Source organism: Populus alba, chromosome 15 (genome assembly GCF_005239225.2).
Source record: "Populus alba chromosome 15, ASM523922v2, whole genome shotgun sequence".
NCBI lineage: Eukaryota > Viridiplantae > Streptophyta > Magnoliopsida > Malpighiales > Salicaceae > Populus > Populus alba.
The window spans coordinates 6,741,973-6,760,957 of NC_133298.1; the positions used below are offsets into that span (position 1 = coordinate 6,741,973).

Consider the following 18,985-nt stretch of genomic DNA (forward strand, 5'->3'; position numbering starts at 1 on the left):
ACAAAAAGTCCATAAGTCAAAAAATAATAAATAATAAAATTCATATAGTACCTTCTAACCTATATCATGATGTCTTTCTGATAACTAATTGACTTGAAATTTTTTTTAGAAAAAATTTCAAATCAATCCAATAGTTGGTTTGAGAGTTACACTTATTAACATAAAACCATATCATAGGTAATATTTATGCTACAATATGAATTTGATTATTCAACACTTACATGGATTGTATCAACAATTACACACAACTAAAAGATCTATCCTCTTATATTACTAAAACAACTGAGGTTTTTTTGGTGCTTCATTGTTCATGTTCATATAAACATCAAAGAATGTTAATACATATTTTTAATCATTTTGATAATAATTTCATGTTGGAGCCTAGTTGATTAGCGCGTGGATCAAAGACTAGAGGTCATAGGGTAAGTGATGCCGACAATAATATCTTCTTTCAGGTAACATATGACCTGTCATATGTGTATTTCTTTTCTTTAAAACTAAAGGGTGTATGACAAAAAAAAAAAAAAACACAAAGCAAGGCTAGGCAAGCCGGCTTAGCCTCCAGGACCACACACGCCTAGCCTGCTACTAGGGGCCAAGCATGAGCTGACCCTTCACTTCTTTTTTTTTTTTTATATATCTTTTTTTACCATTTAAAAAAATTACTAGATTGACTTACTCTTTAGTTTTTACATGGTTGTTAAATGCTATTACAAATATTTATTTGAATTTCAATATAATTTTTCAATTATTATGTATGTGATATGAAAATAATAATACTAATAATAAATCATTCATAAAAATTCAATTCAATTTTTTTTATAAAAAATTTAATTATTTTTTGAATATTATTTTGTTATATTTATAATTTATTTATCCTTCAATCACACATAAAATATAAGCATAGTATTTAAATATTTTTCGTTAACTCGCTTTAACAATTATAAAACATATTTGTTTAACATAAAAAAATGATTGAAATTTAAAACATTGTGTTCCCTAAAATAAACAAGATATATATTAATATAAAAATTTATTTTAATAGAAAAAAATCAAAATAATTTTATTTTTTAGTTTAATAATAATGTTAAAGAATTCACTAAAACTTGGATTTTTTTTACTTTTTTGTTTTTTTGAATTTTCTACAAAACTAGACATACAAACTAGTTAACACCTATATTAGCAAGAGGATCAGCAAATCTATTAATGAAAATGAAAAAATTATTATAATTATAAATATATAAATATATATATATAATGTAAATATTATAATTATAAATATGTTTTTTTTAAAATATAATACCAAATATAAAAGGTTATAAAATAATTTCCTCAAATGAGTGAATAAAAATTTTATACACAAAAAAACTCAAATATATTAAGTGAGTTTCATTTTGGGTTTCTTTTAGCATGAATATTTTATTATTAGATTTTATGGATATAAATATTTTGGTCTTGATAATTATTTCATAAACTTAGTATAAGTTTGTTTTTATTATAGAAATCATGTTTTATAAAATTTTTATTTTTTAAAATTTTGAAATTTTTTTTATATGCTGATGTTAAAAATAAATTTTAAAAAATAAAAAATATACTATTTTCATCTATATTTTAAAAAAAAATTTAAAAACAATTATATGTTTATAAAATATGCTTCTCCATCCCAGCTCATAAAAGTGCTAAAAAATAAAAGGTCCATCTGTCCAAACGATGGAATTTTGATCCACGTGTCTGCACACGTATTTTATCCGTTGACCTTGAAAATAGTATTTTGACTGGTGTATTGTACACGTGGCGTATCTAGTAAGATTCCCTAACGTCATCGAGCTGCTCAGTTATAATTGTTTGTCTCGTCCAACACAGTCTCCACTCTCTCAACATCTACGAAAGCCTGAAAAACCCTAGAGGTAGAAAGAAGCGACCTTCCAAGACTCAAGCTTTCTAATTATTAACTACCAACTTTTATGGTAAGTTGATTTATTTCTTCTTGGGGTTTTCTTTAAATACCTTTGTTTTTTGGTTTTTGGTAATAAAATTGTTTCTTTTTTAGAAATTTCATTCATTGTTGTTAGTTTTAGGGTGTGTGTGATAGTTTTGAATGCAGGGTTTGAAATGGGCTCATTGAGGTAATTGGTAAGGTGCAATCTTGTATCTGAGTTTTGAGTGTTGGATTCTTGTTTTTAGACATGGAGGTGAGCGCAGAGGAAGTGGAAATCAAAGTCTTGAAGAATTGTAAGTGTGGTGAATTTGAGAAGAGGATAGTAGAATTAGAATGGGAGATTCAAAAGAAAAGCATGGAGTATCATGAACTTGAAGCTAAGCTTAAGGAACTTGGAGAGGAAAAAAATGGTCTTGCAAATGAAGTAAACGGTTTGAGGGCAAAGATTGGTGAAGTTAAAGAGGTGGCTGGTGTGGTTGATTTGACCGCGGAGGAAGAGGAAGATAAGATGGTGCAGTTAATGATTGAGAACAAAGTTTTGGAATACGAGAAGAAAAGCGCTGCAAGAGAAGTTGAAGTTTGGAAGGAAAAGTACAAGGAATTGGAGTTGTATGCTTTGAAGCTGAATGGTGGTGTGGTATTGAAAGGTGGGAAGCGAGGTGAAGATGGCGCAGATGCTACTTGCAATACTCCAGGTAAAGGCTTTTATACATTGACATTGTTGATTTGAACATCGAGAGTATGTAATATCTAGGCTGATGGAATTAATATGCTGGATTTTCTTGTTGGTGAATTTAAATATCTTAGATCAAATCCAGATCTTTTGAGTCTTTTATCTATATATTTGGCAATGTTTTGGAGGAATTAACTCTTGATCGTATATGCAATTTGGCTGTGATTTGATCCTTCTTATGAGAGTTTCTAAAAGGGCATGGTCCCATTTCCATTGTTAGAATTGTTTATGACAAAGGAGGAGCCGGTGTTCCTGCAGATCAATTTCTTAGGTTTATCATAGAATTCTTGAGTCAGTTTCAATTTTATTCTGTTGCTCCCAAAGGTTGCATCAACTTATTTCTTATAGTGAAGTTTGCCATTAGCATACCAGAATACAGCCTTTCTTTTCTGGAAAAAAAGAAACAATGCTGTTCTGTTCCTTGATTAAATAGGAAAAGCTGCTTTATTTACTTTTCCTTGACTGAACTTTCTTTTTGTTGAGGTAGGCACACCTTTCAATGACATTATGCGTAGCCACACTGTTTGCGGAAAGCCAAGTGTCTATTTAGACTCTGAAGGGAAATGTGGTGGACAAGTTAGAAAGAGTTTATCATTTGAAGAAGGCAAAAGCCCAAGCAAAAAGATAGCCCCATCAACCCCAGGTTATGTTCGTCGTGCTGCTCGAAATGTTATCAACATTGGTGACAGTGATGATGAATTTGATGCCAACGGTATACAAATGTTTACATCTGATGGCCAGGGAAATGGAAAGGTTTGCATTTCAATGGATCATCCACTAGAGAGAACTCCAGATAGTAAAACCCGAAAGATTTCAGAGATCAATTTAAAGGGGGCAGTTTGCAACCAGATTCGCAAAGAATATATGGATGCTGTCCATGATAATGTTCCACATGTTTCGACTCCCAAAAGAAAAAGAGCTGCTAATGTTATTGCTAGTGATACTGAGAGTGATGTAGATGACAATGTTCCAATATCTAAACTAAAGAGGTTGCATCTTCAGGAATCAATTCCTCATGTAGTAAGTATGGATAGTGTGCCTCCCAAGATTGATGATGTTAAAGGTCCTGTAACTCGTTCAAGGCGGCGTTTAGCAACATTGAGGAATGATGAAGGAAAAGTTAAGGCAAGTATCTCTCCAAACACCTCTAAAACCAACTACCATCGAGGAATTCCTACAACAGATGATGTTGAAGATAGTGAATCTGATGATGCTGGATCAGACAGTGAAGGTGGGAGCTTGGATGGATTTATTGTGAGTGATGACACCTATGCATCTGATGCTGATGATACTTCAAGCGAGTCAGAAGAGAAACCAAATGATGGAAATGATGCTTTTGGCCTGTCAGATGATGGATCAGATGACGACGCTGACTTTGGGATGATTTTGTCTAGATTTCAAAGGAGCAAGGATCACAAGTTCAAGTGGGAGTTTGAGGGAGATATGCTCTCAGACTTTGGTAAAGATCCTGAACTGTGTATGAAAGCTGTGTGTGCTCTCTATCGGCAGCAAAGTGATGAGGAAAAACTTAACAAGGAAACATTGCATGGCAATGGTCGAGGATTTAGCAAATTTGATGCTCCCAGGTATAAATTTAGATTCTTCAATTTGTTTTTTATATTGGCCAACAGCAGTTTAAAAAACTCACTTATGAAAGTCTTTCCACTTGATTTATATATAAGCAGCCCATGCGCATATCAAGTCATAGCATCTTCTTCAATATTTCATGAATTCTGCGAGTTTTGCTTATTCATTGACTAATCCCTTAGGATGTATGATTAAAAGTTCCTTTCCCTTTTCCTTTTCCTTCTCCCTTCGGTCTCAATGAGCTAATAAAAAATCAATAAATAAGCCCTCAGATTCTATGTTTCCTTAGGATGTATTATTAAAAGTTACCTGAAATTTTGATCATTCTGCTAATCCTTTTGAGAAATCTTACAGGGGCAGTAAGTTGGCTGAGTTTCTCATTGATGGAGATCCCTCTGGTGATCTAAAGAAATCTGTCCTGGAGCTGCAAGCTTACAACTCGAAAGGTGTTACACTGTGCCGAAAATTGGCTACTCACTACTCTAAACAATTGTTTCAGATCTACAAGAACAAAGAGGATCCTCTTTTCCTCCCTCAAGACCAGGCGAGTCAATGAAACAGGTAGAAACAGAACTCACATAGATGATAGACCTAGAATGGTAAGAGAATGGTATTTTGTTGTTTCCCCATCCTCTGCTAGCAGGTTAATCCTTTTGGTTTTTGTGAAGTGTATATATAACTTGTAAGCATAAATAGATTCTATCACCGTGCCTCTATAGGTTTGCATGTGTCAGCGGAACATCCACCCATTCCATCTCCTTCCATCTTTTGCTAATTTATGTTCATATTTAGTCCTAAGTAATTAGGTTTGGGCCTTCAGACTTGTATAGGAGAGTATTTGGGTATGATCTTGTTGCATTACTCATCTGTGTCTGTAATTCTCCATGAACTTTCATTCCTCTTTGATGACATGAGATGATACGAGTGCTCCTCAGTTCTGTTATTGAGGGAGTTTCCAAATGTTTGGTGCGGATGATGGCCATCTGTCTTCTCTTTCAAAGATCTCCAATCATTTTATGCACGCCATTTTTTGAGGTATATATGAGAAGAAAAAAGGGGGCGAAAATTCTGGTGAGGCTGCTCAGTTCTTGTTCTTTTAAAATCAAAACTGTCTATGCTAAGTTCTGCGATACAGTAGAGCAAGGCTCCGCTATGCTTACAAGAACTGTATCATGTTGGTTTAAAAATTTATAGACCATCATGAAAAATATTGTTCAAGTGAACAATACTTTGAGAGGAGAGAAACAATGAATTCTCCTCCTCAATTAGTTTATGTTAATTTGGCTTAATTCATTTATGATAAAAAAAAAAAAATTAATTAACTCATGCATTGGTAAATTAATTCAATCAAGTTATAACCCGAGTTTTATATCTGTTCATAATTATGGTCTAAGAGCCTCTTTGAAAGTGTAATTATAGTTGTTTTTCAAAATATTTTTTATATTGAAATATATCAAATTGATATTTTTTTATTTTAAAAAAATATTTTTAATATAGCGTATTAAAACAATTTAAAACTTAAAAAAAAATTAATTTTATTAAAAACAAAAATTAAATTTTATTATTATTATTATTATTATAAGTAATGACGCGAAAAACATAGAAACTCCAACGCCTGGGAAAAGAGATTGACTTGTATTTAAATAAGAGGAGATACAATTGCAATTAACATGGAGTATAAGTGGGTCTTCAATCCATGGAAGGAGCATGCAAGCAAATTTCAAAATACCATAAGCCACAGCAACAAAATTAACAGAGCCTGTATATCAAGCCCCGCACGTTACCTGCAATTAAGCTCAAACCTTTTTTTTTTTTTTTTTAGCTTACTAAGTAATGTTAGAGAGTACTAAATATCTCACATTTTACCACAATTTTAGGATTACATGGTATTGTATTTATTTTTAAAATTATTCAATGGGAATCTCATCACATTCAATTGATATAATTGCAATGATGTAATAAATAATCATTTCGTAGAATCACATTCATGATATAATTACCATTATGGAACCAAATAAATAATAAATAACCAATCTTAGCACCCACTGTTGTTTTAAAATCTTGATTGACCTGGCGGATTGATCTGAGATCTAGACAAGTCCGGATTGAAAAATGAAAAAACCAGTTATTAATTCATTGATTTTTTTTATCAAAATAATATTATTTTATTTTTTTAAAAAAAAATTGATCAATCAGGGTTGATCCAGGTTGTAACTATTTCAATCTATAATTTAGATCAAATTAATTTTCGAATCAGATTTTAAAACTAGCAATGTTATTATTTTGAAAAGACTGAATGTATCTATTATCATTATTTAGATGGAACTCTTGATTCTTCAGAAGAGCTTGTGCAATAGTATGGTTGTGGTTACTTTTCAAATAGTTTTTCGTGTCAAAATATATGTCAATAATATTTTTTTTTAATTTTTTTAAAATTATTTTTGACATCAACACATTAAAATGATTTGAAAACACTAAAAGCATATTAATTTAAAGTTAATAAAAAAATAAAAAATTTAAATTTTTTTTAAAAACGCTTTCGAAACACAGAAATAAACATGCTCGAATCGTAAACAACGCCATGTGATTTAGGTTTGATTGTCAAAGAATTTAATTTTCCACAATCTAGAATATATTATCATGCCTGAGAAACACTTATCTATTAGAAAAATGGGTTAATAATTCAATCTTTTCCTCAATAAAAATAATTTAAAATTTTGTTGCGTTTTAAAATTATTTTTATTTTTTTTTTAAGGACAATTCTAACTAATAGGGACCTTTTAGACTTGACTCCATCAATTTTTTCTTGGGCACCTCTATTTTAAGGGTTGAAATGTTGTGACTAGAACAAAATTTGACTGTCCACCAAGTAAAGATGCGGGAGACTTCACTAATATAGGGAGAAATTTAGTAAATTAATGGCCTTAATTTAGTATCATTGATTCTTTTTCATGAGAAATTATTAAATATAATTTATATATAGACTACGTCAATATATATGTAAACATGGGCACAAACCCTATATCCATGCATGTTCTCACTATAAATAATATTCCCTCGTCACCTCTACATTTAGCACCATTGTTTTCCAATATTCTCTGCTTCTTCTCTCTTTGTCTTTCTATTTCCATAAACTTCCTCTCTATTGTTTTTTCGAAGAGAGGGAGTTTTTTTTTTAAAGAAAGTAGCGAAGAAAGAAGAAAATGGCTGTTTCTAACATTTCATTTGGATTTTTAGCTGCCATTGTTGCCATCTTAATGCCTTTGGCTCATGGCCAATCCTCAGCTCCTGCTCCATCACCCACAAGCGATGGTGAGTCTATTCCTTCTTGTTGCCAGCTTCTTTCATTGACATATAAATAAATGGACAGATATGAAGTTGCTAAACTTACGAGAAAAAAAAAAAAAAAAAAAAAGCTTCGTGAAATATTGTCAATTTGAATCTTGTTTCGTAGAAATTTGTTTTTTTGTTTTTTTGAACAATTTTATTTCTTCCCTTGCCTTGCTTATTTTAGGGTTAAATTAAGGCTCAGTGTTATGATATTGGTCTTCAAATTTTAGGAAACTGAATAAAAATCTACCCTTCTAAGAATATTATTTAATAAAAAATAAAATTCACCCACCCTTTTTCCTGTTATATATTGTGTTTGCAGGCACAGCAATAGATCAAGGAATAGCTTGTATTCTGATGCTTGTGGCATTGGTGCTCACATACCTTATTCACTGATTCAAAAACCGGAGGATGTTGTTTTGCTTTGAAGAAGAATTGTGTTTGGTATGTTTTGAAGATCCAGCTAGTTCCATATGTAATTTGTTGAAAACTTGAAGGATTATTTCTATCGACCATCCAGGTTTTTTTTTTTTTTTTGTCTTGGAAGAAGTAGTGTGTTGTCTCATTTTATTACAGCAAATTTAGGGATGGAAAATGTGACAAATTAACTATTTTATTATTATTATTTTCAAATGCCCAAGTTGTTTCCATTCAGTGATTTAGCTCGAAATGTAAGAGACTGGCGGAAGAAGTGTAAGAGAGCATGTAAGGTCCACAGAAGAAGAAAAAAAAAAAAACAATCTTTGATCAGGGAAAATCTCCAAAAGTATGAAAAATTTCTGTTCCTCTAGAGCAGTACACGTTATGGACAACCTGGAAAACAAAATTGGATGATGAACAGATTCTATCCTACTCTTCCAGGCCTAGAGATAAAGCACCTAACCATGATTAAACTGCATTTCTTCTCTGCTTGTATGTTATTCACGTAGTTACTACTGACTGTTTTTCCAATGTCAAAAGTATTGCTCCCGTGCCATCACCGAGCATTGCTTCTGTGAAAAAATAAAATAAAAATGGTAGCAGTACACCGATCCCATTTATTCTGAAGTTGCATGCCTGTGATGTAGAAGATGCTTCACAACTTCATAAAACGAAACCACAATCCCAACAGATGGCCCGGCGCGGCCAACACGAGGACCAACACCTGTGAAAAGTGCCCTCATTCCTCCATCCCTGTTTCAATCAAACAAATAAATCATACATAAATAAGAAGTTCAGAAGATCTGTCATGGCAATGCAATCAAGTGGTTTGCATGCCAGCGGCCTCCAAAAAACACTGAACAACCATTAGGCATCATGGATTAAAAAAGATGGGCTTTAATCAACAAATACATTCATGAAATTAGGAAGGCACCTCCAAACCTCCTTCAATGTTTGCCGGGTAGTCATCCTCAATGCTCTAACAGGATCATTCTGAAAATCAAATGATGATATCAAATTTGTCAGACATTGTAGGTCAAGATAGCAGTGCATAAAACTCAATTTTCAGGCCACAATCTGGAATCCAATTCAGTTGGTTCCTTTTGTTCTCATTTGATTTTCATGAGACAAATATATATATTTCTTTGCACTGTCTACTTCTATTTGTTTTTCAAAATATTGATTCCGAACCAGTATTCATTAGCCCTAAATTACATTCTACATGGAACACCTTAGCACATGATTGGAGGCTAACATCTGCATAAAATTGCATTCAGAAGGGCAGGGGAAAGCAATAACCTCTATCTGCCGGCGGGTTTTTGCAACATCTAGAGGGCATGTAGCAGCAGCAGCAAGACTTCCTGCTACAAAAGCAGCAGAAAAGTTTGCTCCAAAGACTTTAAAAGCATTGGGGTCCTCACCAACCAAACTTAGAAGCCTTCTCCTGATCTATATCAACAAAAAAAAGAATTTTCCATTTCTCAGCAAAATATACAGCATATAGACAATAACTACATCCAAAGTCCATTAGCCATTTTTTTTTTGTAGAAATGCAAGAAGATGGCTACTTACTGGCTCAAGGGTTGACCAACAAATTGCTGAGTATGGAACATCACGAGCAAGTTGTGCTCCCATGCCTGTCCACAAGATGCGATAGCCTCTCACTGTTGCAAGAAACTGTGTTAGTTATCGCAATAAGTCGTTCCAAGACAGTAAGTTGATTATTCCGTACTATACATTAAAAGAGACACTCTTTGACTTTGGAGACCTTCACTTTCAGCCTTTTTTTTATCTTCCAACTGGAATTCTACGTTGTCCTTTTATATTTGAGATATTTTCACAGGTTTCTTATAGGTGGTATGTATGGATTTTAATGAGCCAATGCCAATCAGCAGGAAAATATTGGTGTAGGTGAATTTCAAATGAGGCATGAAACAGGATACATATTCCACTACCTTCAATTTCCAATCCAAGGAAGATCCAAAATTATGCACTGATAAAAGAACCATTTACCATTTTGAACATTGTTTGTACTTCTGACATGGGAGAGGACCTCGACTAATGTTTTCCAAACTCCTGGAGGTTTAACAGTTTGAGCTGCCTTAAATGCCTACGGTTGAAGAAACAAACAAGTCAAGTAAGAAGCTCCCCTGAAAATAAACAACAATCCAGGATCAAGTATTAAAGCAAACACAATTTCATATTATAAACTTAGTTTTTTAAACAATGTCTAGGGTGGTAAAACATATACTAAATCATTGAAATTGTGTAATTTCCAGTTAAATATGTTCTGTCACAAAATAAATTAATGTATTAAGGAAGATTGCTAATAACATCTTATCATGTTAGTTGTACTGCATTATGGAATTTGGGAGAACAGTGAGTAAAAAATTGTTATCTGCATAATTAATTGGAAACAAAGATCCATGCACCAAATTGTAATTCATAGAAAAGAAAGAACATACACTATATATATACATAAACACACAAAAAACAGACATGGAAATCATCTCAAATTCTATGTTTCCGACAGATAGCACCAGTCCAGACTACGCTGGGTGACTTAGAGATCAAATACAATTATAGAATACAGGAAGAGAGAGAGGGAGAAATTACAAAATGCCATGGTAAATCATATCTACTTAAACAGGTGACATCAACAGTTCTGTTTCTAGTATCACGTTGAAACAAAGACATCAACAGTTCCGTTTCTAGCATCATGTTGAAACAATGACATCAACAGTTTACTACTAGTTGTAGGATAGGGAGCTTGGAATCTGGATACTTGTATCGGTACTGGAGATGTATAAAAGATGAAATCATTTCTTTACCATGCCAACAGGGGGATTCATTCCCAATATAACACAGACGAAATATATATATGAAATCATTTATCTACCTGCATGCGGGTTCTAGCAAGTTCGATAGGATAGCAAGTTGCACAAGCTAACGAACGTGCCAATGAGCCCGCTACCAAAGGTACATATGGAGTGGCACCAGGAATATTTTGAGCAGTTAGATCCTCCAGCCAGTTACGAAATAAATCGTAGCATGGTAGGTAGATCCCAACCTGCATGAGGGAGTACGAACAAACATAACTAAGAGCTGATATACTACAAAATATTTCAACCTTGCAATAGAACCATCTCTCAACTGAAAATTTCCTTGCTGATTGAGGGACTTACTGTTGGTACAGCCAGAGCCAGACCAGCATTTGTGCCTCTCCATAGCCTCGCAATTCCTTCCTACAAAATTTTCCTCCAATTAAACAATTGATAGCGGTTCAAGCCCATAGAAAAATCAAAACCAGAGTCACTATGGATAAAACCCTAGAGTTGAATATGCAAATCACAATCTTTTCACAATACTAAAGATCAATATGCAAGCCTGCAACTGGTTCACCCAACACTATGTCAAACTTTTGATATCAGCATCTGAGATGACCACTGCAAAATACAAATACAAGCATTTCACTGTCCAATCATGCTGCTTGCTGTTCAATCAGTTCTTTTTCGTTGTTTCAACCATAGAATTATTTACAATTCTATATTATCACAAATTACTAACAAATCACCAACCTGCCGTATGATTTTGTAGAAAACATCTAGAGTTCCCTTATACTGAAAACAATCAGGAGGACAAATTGACACCGTTCCATGAACCCCAGCATGTGTACATGATGGCGAACACCTTAAATCAGTGAACATCTGAGCCAACACCAAACATCCCCAATTAATTGCAAACTTTGGCAGTGCGAAGAATTTATACAACTTTACATCCAAAAAAAAAAACGAAAAGGAAGGAAAGGAAAAGAAAAGAGAGAAGTCCATACCATGGTTGGCCCAAAATATGCCATTCTACTTATAATGTTACTTAAGGGGTGTGAGTATGCAACTCCAGCTGCCTGTGTTTGCAACCTTGTCTGAAATCAAAGATCATGAAATAATTCAGCAATCACCATGCTTTTAAATTTTTGAACCACTAAAAATAACATAAAAAACAGAAATCATATCCCATTAAAAAAATGAATCAAAACTCGCATTCAAGTAACACCCATGGATCTTGTAGACAAAACTCATATCATTTATCAACAACATTGGCATAGATTAACAACCCAAAATCACAAAATCAAACAAAAAGAACACCTTATTTTCAATTTATAAAAAAACCCAAAAAAGATCAACATGAAGCACAAATATAACACTAATAAAAAAAAATGTTAAACAATATTGACATAACCTAAATATCCGAAACTGAAAAAAAAAAAAAAAAAAAAAAACTGAAACCCATAAAAAAAGAAGAAAAAAACGTAAATAATTACCTTGACAACATCAAGAGGGTTAACAATAATAGCAGACAAAAAAGCCGCACCAGCAGCAGACACAGCTCTTTCTCCAATCCCTAAACTCACATCTGTCGTCGTTGTTGTGTATGCACTATTCGATTCTTGTTGCACCTGCGCATCACAGAATCCTCTCTCAGAAAATCCTCCATGATCATGATTACCATCAAGAGCCAACAAATCATGACCGTTTACGCTGCTGCTGCTATCGTTATTTATCTCCCATTGATTTTGAGTTATCTCTGCCCCCATCATCTAAGAAAAAAAAGAAAAATTTTTGAGAGATTAAATAGATGTTTATAGCTAAAAAAAATAATGGGCTTTTGATCTTAATTAAAGAGAGCATTTTCTCGAGATTTTTGTGTTCTTACCGCTTCCTTGGAGAGCAGGAAAAGGAACACAGATGGTAGACTGTAGAGAACCCTGTTTGTGTTTATACTTAGGCCACGTTTGGAGACGGCTTTTTTCCTCCCGAAAGAAGCGTTATTTTAGGGTTTTGTTTGCCTTTGGTTTTTAGACTTTTTTTTTTTTTTTTCTAATGTTGGCGGTTGTAATATCAGTTTTTTTAGAAAAACAAAATGTATTGTTAATTTATTGTGGTTTATTAGATATAAATTTCACAAGTTGATCTAACTTCAAAATATTCAATTGATTATTGGGGTAAATCTTTTTTTTTAATGATTGATTCGTCTCCTTGGTTAATTTGAATTATAAAGGTTTGAGAATAATTTCTCATTCGGTTTTTATTTTAGATTTATGAATCTTTAATTTAACATTAATAATTTAATATTAATTATTTTATAATTTACTTTTAGAAAGTGAAAATCTGAAAAAATAACAATAAAAAAATAAATACAAGAAAATTAGATGGAACATCATTTCTCGTATTAATAAGTTTTTATAAAATTAATTATCAAAATAAAACTTTTATTTTATATAAAATATAAAATAAAATAAATAAATAAAATATCAATTTGTCATCTGGTTGATGATCGAGGATAAAAATTATCATTTTAATTCTATATTTTTCAGAACATTTAATTATAGTTTTTAAATTTAACTATATTGTTAGAAATTTTATAATGTGAAAAATAAATATTCTAATAAATTAGAAGTTCATTTTATTTTTAATAAAAAAATGATTTTGATTTCATTCATGAGAATGATTAGACAATAATAGTTTCTAAATCTCATGTTTCAAAATAGACCTTTAACAAGATACATTTATTTTCAAATTAATTAGAAAAAAATAGTTATCACAAACAATTTGAAAATAAATAATAATTATACAATAAAAAAATTGTGATAGTAATACGATAATGGTTACATAAACCGAACAAACTCGCTAAATTGCCTTCCTGAGTTAAGAAGAAAGATAAATGATGCGAAAAGAAAAAGACTGCATTTCGTATTGAAAATAAAAAAGGAGGAAACAAACAGGGCCTTATTGGAGACTTCAGGGGCGCCGTTAATTTTAACAAGTTCCAGGGTTTTCTAGTTTCTTCCGTGGCCCTCAAGCCGCGGCGCGATTCCCGTTTAGAATCAACGCTACCGAAGTTACAGCTGGACACTTATACCCTGTTGCTCTTTCAGCATATACTGTTCAAATGGCGCGATGTCGAGACAATTTTCATAACTATTTTTTTTTTATTATAATAATGAAAATAAATATTCATGAAAATTAAAATGATTTGAATTTAGTAGAAAAACATATTTCTTTAGACAAAACTCATTTTTCGTTTTTTATTTTTTAAATTTTGACAAACATATATATTCTTTTATAAGAAGCATTGTGATAGATGATCAAATTTATTAGGAGAATAAGCTAATAAAAATACTATTGGGAAGACATGGGGTTGCATATGAATTTCTAGAGACATAGGCAATATTTTCCTTGTAAGATGATTTTTGAAAAAAGATTTTACATGTGACATATTTTTATTCATAAAATAATTTACACAAAACAAATATCTCTTAATTAATTTCTTCATTCATTATATAAAAAAAACTATTTCTTTATTAAGATATACTTCTATGTTCGTTTTTGACAAGTACACACTAGATTATTGTATAATTATTATCTCATTAGTTTTAAAGTGTGTTTGATAGTATGATAGCGGTTGTTTTTCAAATAATTTTTCATGCTGAAATACATGCTAATGATGTTTTTTTATTTTTTTAAAATTTATTTTTGATATCAGCACATTAAAACGATCCAAAAAGTACAAACCACATTAAATTTTAAGAAAAAAAAAATTCAAATTTAGTGAGAACGCGATTTGTATCGCATTCCCAAACACTTTTTTATTGCTATCAGTCTAATGTCCAACATAAAGAAAAACCTCTTTATTTTTTCAAATGAGGCATTATATAGTTTTGAGATATGAATATTGAAATAATTCTTTCAAATAAAAACTTCACTTAATGCGATTTTAAATGAAGCTATTGCATTATAAATTAAATGTTTATGTAATAATAAATAAAATTGATATGAAATGAACATAACTTAATTTAATAACTGTATTGATAGCTTTAACAAAATAAGAGGGAATGGATTTTAAATTCCATCTTTAATTCTATCTATTTTAAATATATATACATATATATATATGTGTATATAAAAAATTCCTATTGACTATATTGTATAATTTCCTATAATTGATTCGTATCAACAAAGTATGGAATCTGAGTCATCTGACAATAATATTATGTTCGTCACAGCACTAAAATAGGCAGGGAAGCTCTCATGGGGTACTTTCAGAGAGTGCATGGCATTTCGTCAAGTGCTTTCTCTTGGTGTTTGTGAGACCACAACATTTGTGATGCAATAGGTTATAAGTATTTTACTTAAACCTTGTTCAATTTAATTTGGACTAAAACAAAAAAATGTAATTAATAAATGTATCAATTTTTTTAACCATCTCATTGTATCTTATTTCTTTTATTATTATTTTTTAATTTAACAGTAAACAATATTTTAAAAATAATTTATTTGTGAATAAAATTATATTTCAATCTCGATGATATAAAAATAAAGACATGTCAAATAAGCCTCGGAGAATATTGTTTGTAATTGGCCTGTGCACTGTGCAATCTTTTAATAGTATGTTTGATATTATGTTTAGTTGTTGTTTTTTAAAATATTTTTTAATTGAAAATATATTAAAATAATATTTTTTTTAATTTTTTTTAAATTTATGTTTTATATTAATACATAAAAAAAATCCTAAGACATTAAAAAATAATTTTAAACACAAACAAAAAAATTAATTTTTTTGAAAACATAAAAGCAAATTAGCACAAAATTAATGATATTTACTACTTACACTTATGTTTACATTTCTCTTTACTTTTTTCCGGGGCCATTTTTTTAGGGCTTGAAAATTACAATATGTTAATTTTATTATAAGGACATGCATAAAAACAAGAATATCAAGCCAAAACCTTCTTTTCTCCCCATTTATTAGCTATATATATATATATATGCAGGCAAGCAAATTTATCCCTTCGTATAACTTCCCTAAGTTGGCCATGCCAACTCGCTGAGTGTCTAGCAGCAGTTCTCGTCCTATTCTGACCACCATCTTCACCGGACATCTCCTCCAAAGACCTCCCTTTGGTCTCCGACAGGAAGAACGTGAAACAAACCCCTAGCATATTGGTAAAGGGCAGAGCCAACAAAGCACGCTTTATTTTGGTAACATCCCCATCGATCCAAAGTATATGTTTGAACCACAAATGCCCCAATCATGGCTCCAGCCTTTCCGGCAGCGGCGCTCAACGCGTGGCCAGTTGATCTGAGTCGGGTTGACTGAAAACTATACAAATAATCACTAACATCCGCAGCTTGTTTCGTTAATCCCATGGCTGGAAATATGTCCTTTTGTGTTAAATTTTGGCTATAGAATGCTATATCAATATCAAGAACTCTTCCCATATCGACTGCGGATTTTTTAGCATTCCCTTCAATTAGAGCGGTGTAACGACCGGTTTCCGGCATCTTCGTCCGCCAATAGAATGTTAACATGGCGGGCAAAGCACCAAGCATTAGCACAATTCTCCAAAGAAAATCCGCCTGAGGTTGCGCAGACAATATATAGGATCTTTGCTAAATGGCACAGCATGATAACGAGAGAGAAAAATCTTAGAAAGAATCATTGACACTAGCCCGGCGAAGATAATTCCTACTCCTTGCATAGCAAACACCGCAGCTATAAATTTCCGACGAGTTTTCTTGTTTGCATATACTCAGACATTATCGTCGCGGAAAGTGGATAATCACCACCAATGCCAAACCCTAGCCAAAATCTGAAGAAACAAAGTGTGCCAATCACAGATTTGGCTGATGATCCAAAGGATATGCGTGAGCCAATAGCACAGATGACCGTGATAATCAAAGTGACACCATAAACCTTTTTGCGGCCTAGCTTGTCACCAGCCCAATAAAGACTAGTTGGTCACTTAAAAAGTGTTTGGAAACATCGTGTAAATCATGTTTTTAAATTTTTTTTTATTAAAATTTAATATAATTTATATATTTTGGATCGTTTTGATGTATTGATGTCAAAAATAATATTTAAAAATAAAAAAAATATAATTAATATTTATTTTAGCATAAAAAATTATTTAAAAAACAACCATTATTATACTGTCAAATATATTTTTAGCTTACCAACTAGGGCTACACCAGTAACCACGTTGTTGACATTTGTTGGAAGCTTTCCTGGATTGCCTGTGATTGGATCATAGTAATAAAGGCGACCGAGGAGTTCCGACACGGTGGAGATGCCAGAAAAGATCATAAGCATCGGTGAAAAATCCCATGCCTGCGATGATAATCGCAGTGATATGGTACAATTGTATCCTAGCATTGTCAAGAGCATCAAGCACCGCTAAATTTGGCGGGAGTGGGTTTCTTGCCTAGGATTTCATGGATATATATATATATATTATATATATATATATAATTGGTATTTTAAGCAATATGATTGAGAAAAAATAATGCACGTCGAGCTCGATGAACTAAGCCATGGGAGAATAACAAGAAATTAGAAAGGGAATATTGAGGATATACCCATTTGGAATTATAATTAATCTAATTTAGAAAAATAAATAATTTTTTTTAAAAATAATTATGACTGAAAACAAGTATGGCTAAGCTAGCTTTCACACACTCTTGCTCATAAGTATGAGTTATAACGAAGATACAAATTAAATTATATTAGGAAAGAAATTTGTCCCTCTCTCTGTTGTCTCAAGGAAAGAGATCAATATGCAACGTCTCCATGCTAATCATTCTACTTAGGGTCAAATTTAATGTTCTGGGATATTCCTAAGTATTTTCGGAGCTAATTAATTAACTAGCAAGAAATCCAGCAATGTCTTCTGAAACCATGACCAGATGTCCTTCGAATATTCTTTATTTTTCTATATATATATATATGCTGCTACGAGCTAAGGTACTCATGTTTCTCTTTAGGCATTAGTCCCTTCAAGCTTAATTGCTATAGTTAAAAACATCTCAGTGTCTTTATTTATTTTTAATTTTTAATATCTAAATTAATTTATATATATCCTCAATTAATTTCTTAAAATTTTAAAATTAATAACCACACAAATCTCTTATAATTATAAAATTTATAACACTCAAATTAATAATTTTTAAAAAATAATAATTAAACTACATGCTAAATGTTTTAATTGATCAGCATTTATTAGCTTGTCCATGCTGTTTGTTTCTTTGCAGTGATTACACTATCCGTACAGCTCTCTTTTTTTTAATCTTTAATATATTGTTGCACGACTTTTTATTTAATTTAAAAAGGATTAGGGTCTCAGACTCTCAATCACGTCTAGGATATCTAGATGGGTACATGGACAAATAACATAATGATTATCAGCATAAAAAATCAATACATGCTGCTTTTTTATACAAGAGAAATGAAAATAACATTATTATCTTTGTTTGTTCGATTGCTATTATATAGAAAATTATTTAATTAATTCTATAGACATGAGATGATAATTGTATAATCCTGTATAATTTGATTGATTGCTAGTATAAAGTATCAGGAAGAATGATTATTTTCTTATACAAGAAAAAGTAAAAAATAATCCAGACATGGGCATCACTTCTTATATAAAAATAATTGTTAGGTAGATTGCTGTTAAAATGAAATTCTAAAGTCTATAACATGAAATCTATATGCATAAAGGCATGCTTCAAGCTTGCAAATCATCTATCCCACCACTATGAAGTTTACATGGAAAAAATTGTTGCATGTTGTTTCAAGTAAATCTCGAGCCAAGTGTTAAATAAAAGAGAAAAAAAAATTAAAGATTTTTTCTATAATAGTTCATAATCTTAGAATCATTTTCAATTAAAGTGTTTTAAAACTTGGATTGGGTTTTATATTAAATAAAATAAAAATTAATTCACTCAAACATAATTAGTTTTGTAAATTAACTTCCTACATGAAATTTGATTTGACTATAAAATTACAGAAAAAAAAATATATTCCAAAACCATATTGTTTTAATTTTTTTAAAATAATAATATTATTTTGAATTGAATTATGATTTAGACTTAAATCAAGTCTCAGATTTTATAACTATGTTTTTATTTGACTTTACC

At 31.4% G+C, this 18,985-nt stretch overlaps 3 protein-coding genes and 1 pseudogene across 8 annotated transcripts; 2 read left to right on the forward strand and 2 right to left on the reverse strand.

Annotated features, from left to right (window-relative positions):
• The first annotated feature begins 1,831 nt into the window (after positions 1–1,831).
• On the forward strand, positions 1,832–5,219 carry LOC118057215 (uncharacterized). Of its 4 annotated transcripts, none has more exons than XM_035069719.2 (4): positions 1,832–1,967; positions 2,185–2,634; positions 3,160–4,258; positions 4,614–5,219. In XM_035069719.2, exons 2-4 carry the CDS (start codon positions 2,187–2,189, stop codon positions 4,813–4,815), a joined length of 1,749 nt encoding a protein of 582 aa, XP_034925610.1. In that variant the 5' UTR covers positions 1,832–1,967; positions 2,185–2,186; the 3' UTR covers positions 4,816–5,219. The 4 variants fall into 4 exon arrangements, with proteins under 4 accessions (XP_034925610.1, XP_034925611.1, XP_034925612.1 ...); XM_035069720.2 differs by having other exon boundaries at positions 1,846–1,967; positions 2,093–2,634; XM_035069721.2 differs by having other exon boundaries at positions 1,869–1,967; positions 2,079–2,634.
• A 2,243-nt stretch (positions 5,220–7,462) lies between these two features.
• Positions 7,463–8,128, forward strand: LOC118057214 (arabinogalactan protein 41-like). The gene is made up of 2 exons (XM_035069718.2): positions 7,463–7,571; positions 7,912–8,128. Exons 1-2 carry the CDS (start codon positions 7,463–7,465, stop codon positions 7,983–7,985), a joined length of 183 nt encoding a protein of 60 aa, XP_034925609.1. The 3' UTR covers positions 7,986–8,128.
• Positions 8,129–8,315: 187 nt separating this feature from the next.
• Positions 8,316–12,837, reverse strand: LOC118057213 (mitochondrial carrier protein MTM1). 3 transcript variants are annotated; one of them, XM_073404898.1, is made up of 12 exons: positions 12,723–12,737; positions 12,540–12,606; positions 12,331–12,465; positions 11,842–11,931; positions 11,588–11,716; positions 11,195–11,254; positions 10,909–11,079; positions 10,023–10,119; positions 9,582–9,673; positions 9,309–9,458; positions 8,944–9,002; positions 8,316–8,762 (listed from the first exon to the last, which is right to left on the reverse strand). In XM_073404898.1, the coding sequence occupies exons 4-12, from the start codon at positions 11,863–11,865 to the stop codon at positions 8,627–8,629; spliced, it is 918 nt and encodes a 305-aa protein (XP_073260999.1). In that variant the 5' UTR covers positions 11,866–11,931; positions 12,331–12,465; positions 12,540–12,606; positions 12,723–12,737; the 3' UTR covers positions 8,316–8,626. The 3 variants fall into 3 exon arrangements, with proteins under 3 accessions (XP_073260999.1, XP_034925607.1, XP_034925608.1); XM_035069716.2 differs by having other exon boundaries at positions 12,331–12,606; positions 12,723–12,837; XM_035069717.2 differs by lacking the exon at positions 12,723–12,737 and having other exon boundaries at positions 12,540–12,657.
• Positions 12,838–15,937: 3,100 nt separating this feature from the next.
• Positions 15,938–17,429, reverse strand: LOC118057172 (low affinity inorganic phosphate transporter 4-like; annotated as a pseudogene).
• Positions 17,430–18,985: the final 1,556 nt, after the last annotated feature.

Coding starts and splice junctions, on each gene's coding strand:
- LOC118057215 (XM_035069719.2), top strand. CDS start 2,187: ATGGAGGTGAGCGCAGAGGAAGTGGAAATCAAAGTCTTGAAGAATTGT. Junction 2,635..3,159: donor TGCTACTTGCAATACTCCAG/GTAAAGGCTTTT, acceptor TTGTTGAGGTAG/GCACACCTTTCAATGACATT. Junction 4,259..4,613: donor AGCAAATTTGATGCTCCCAG/GTATAAATTTAG, acceptor GAAATCTTACAG/GGGCAGTAAGTTGGCTGAGT.
- LOC118057214 (XM_035069718.2), top strand. CDS start 7,463: ATGGCTGTTTCTAACATTTCATTTGGATTTTTAGCTGCCATTGTTGCC. Junction 7,572..7,911: donor TCCATCACCCACAAGCGATG/GTGAGTCTATTC, acceptor TTGTGTTTGCAG/GCACAGCAATAGATCAAGGA.
- LOC118057213 (XM_035069716.2), bottom strand. CDS start 12,606: ATGATGGGGGCAGAGATAACTCAAAATCAATGGGAGATAAATAACGAT. Junction 9,459..9,581: donor GTTGGTCAACCCTTGAGCCA/GTAAGTAGCCAT, acceptor TTGTTGATATAG/ATCAGGAGAAGGCTTCTAAG. Junction 9,003..9,308: donor AAACCCGCCGGCAGATAGAG/GTTATTGCTTTC, acceptor TTTGATTTTCAG/AATGATCCTGTTAGAGCATT.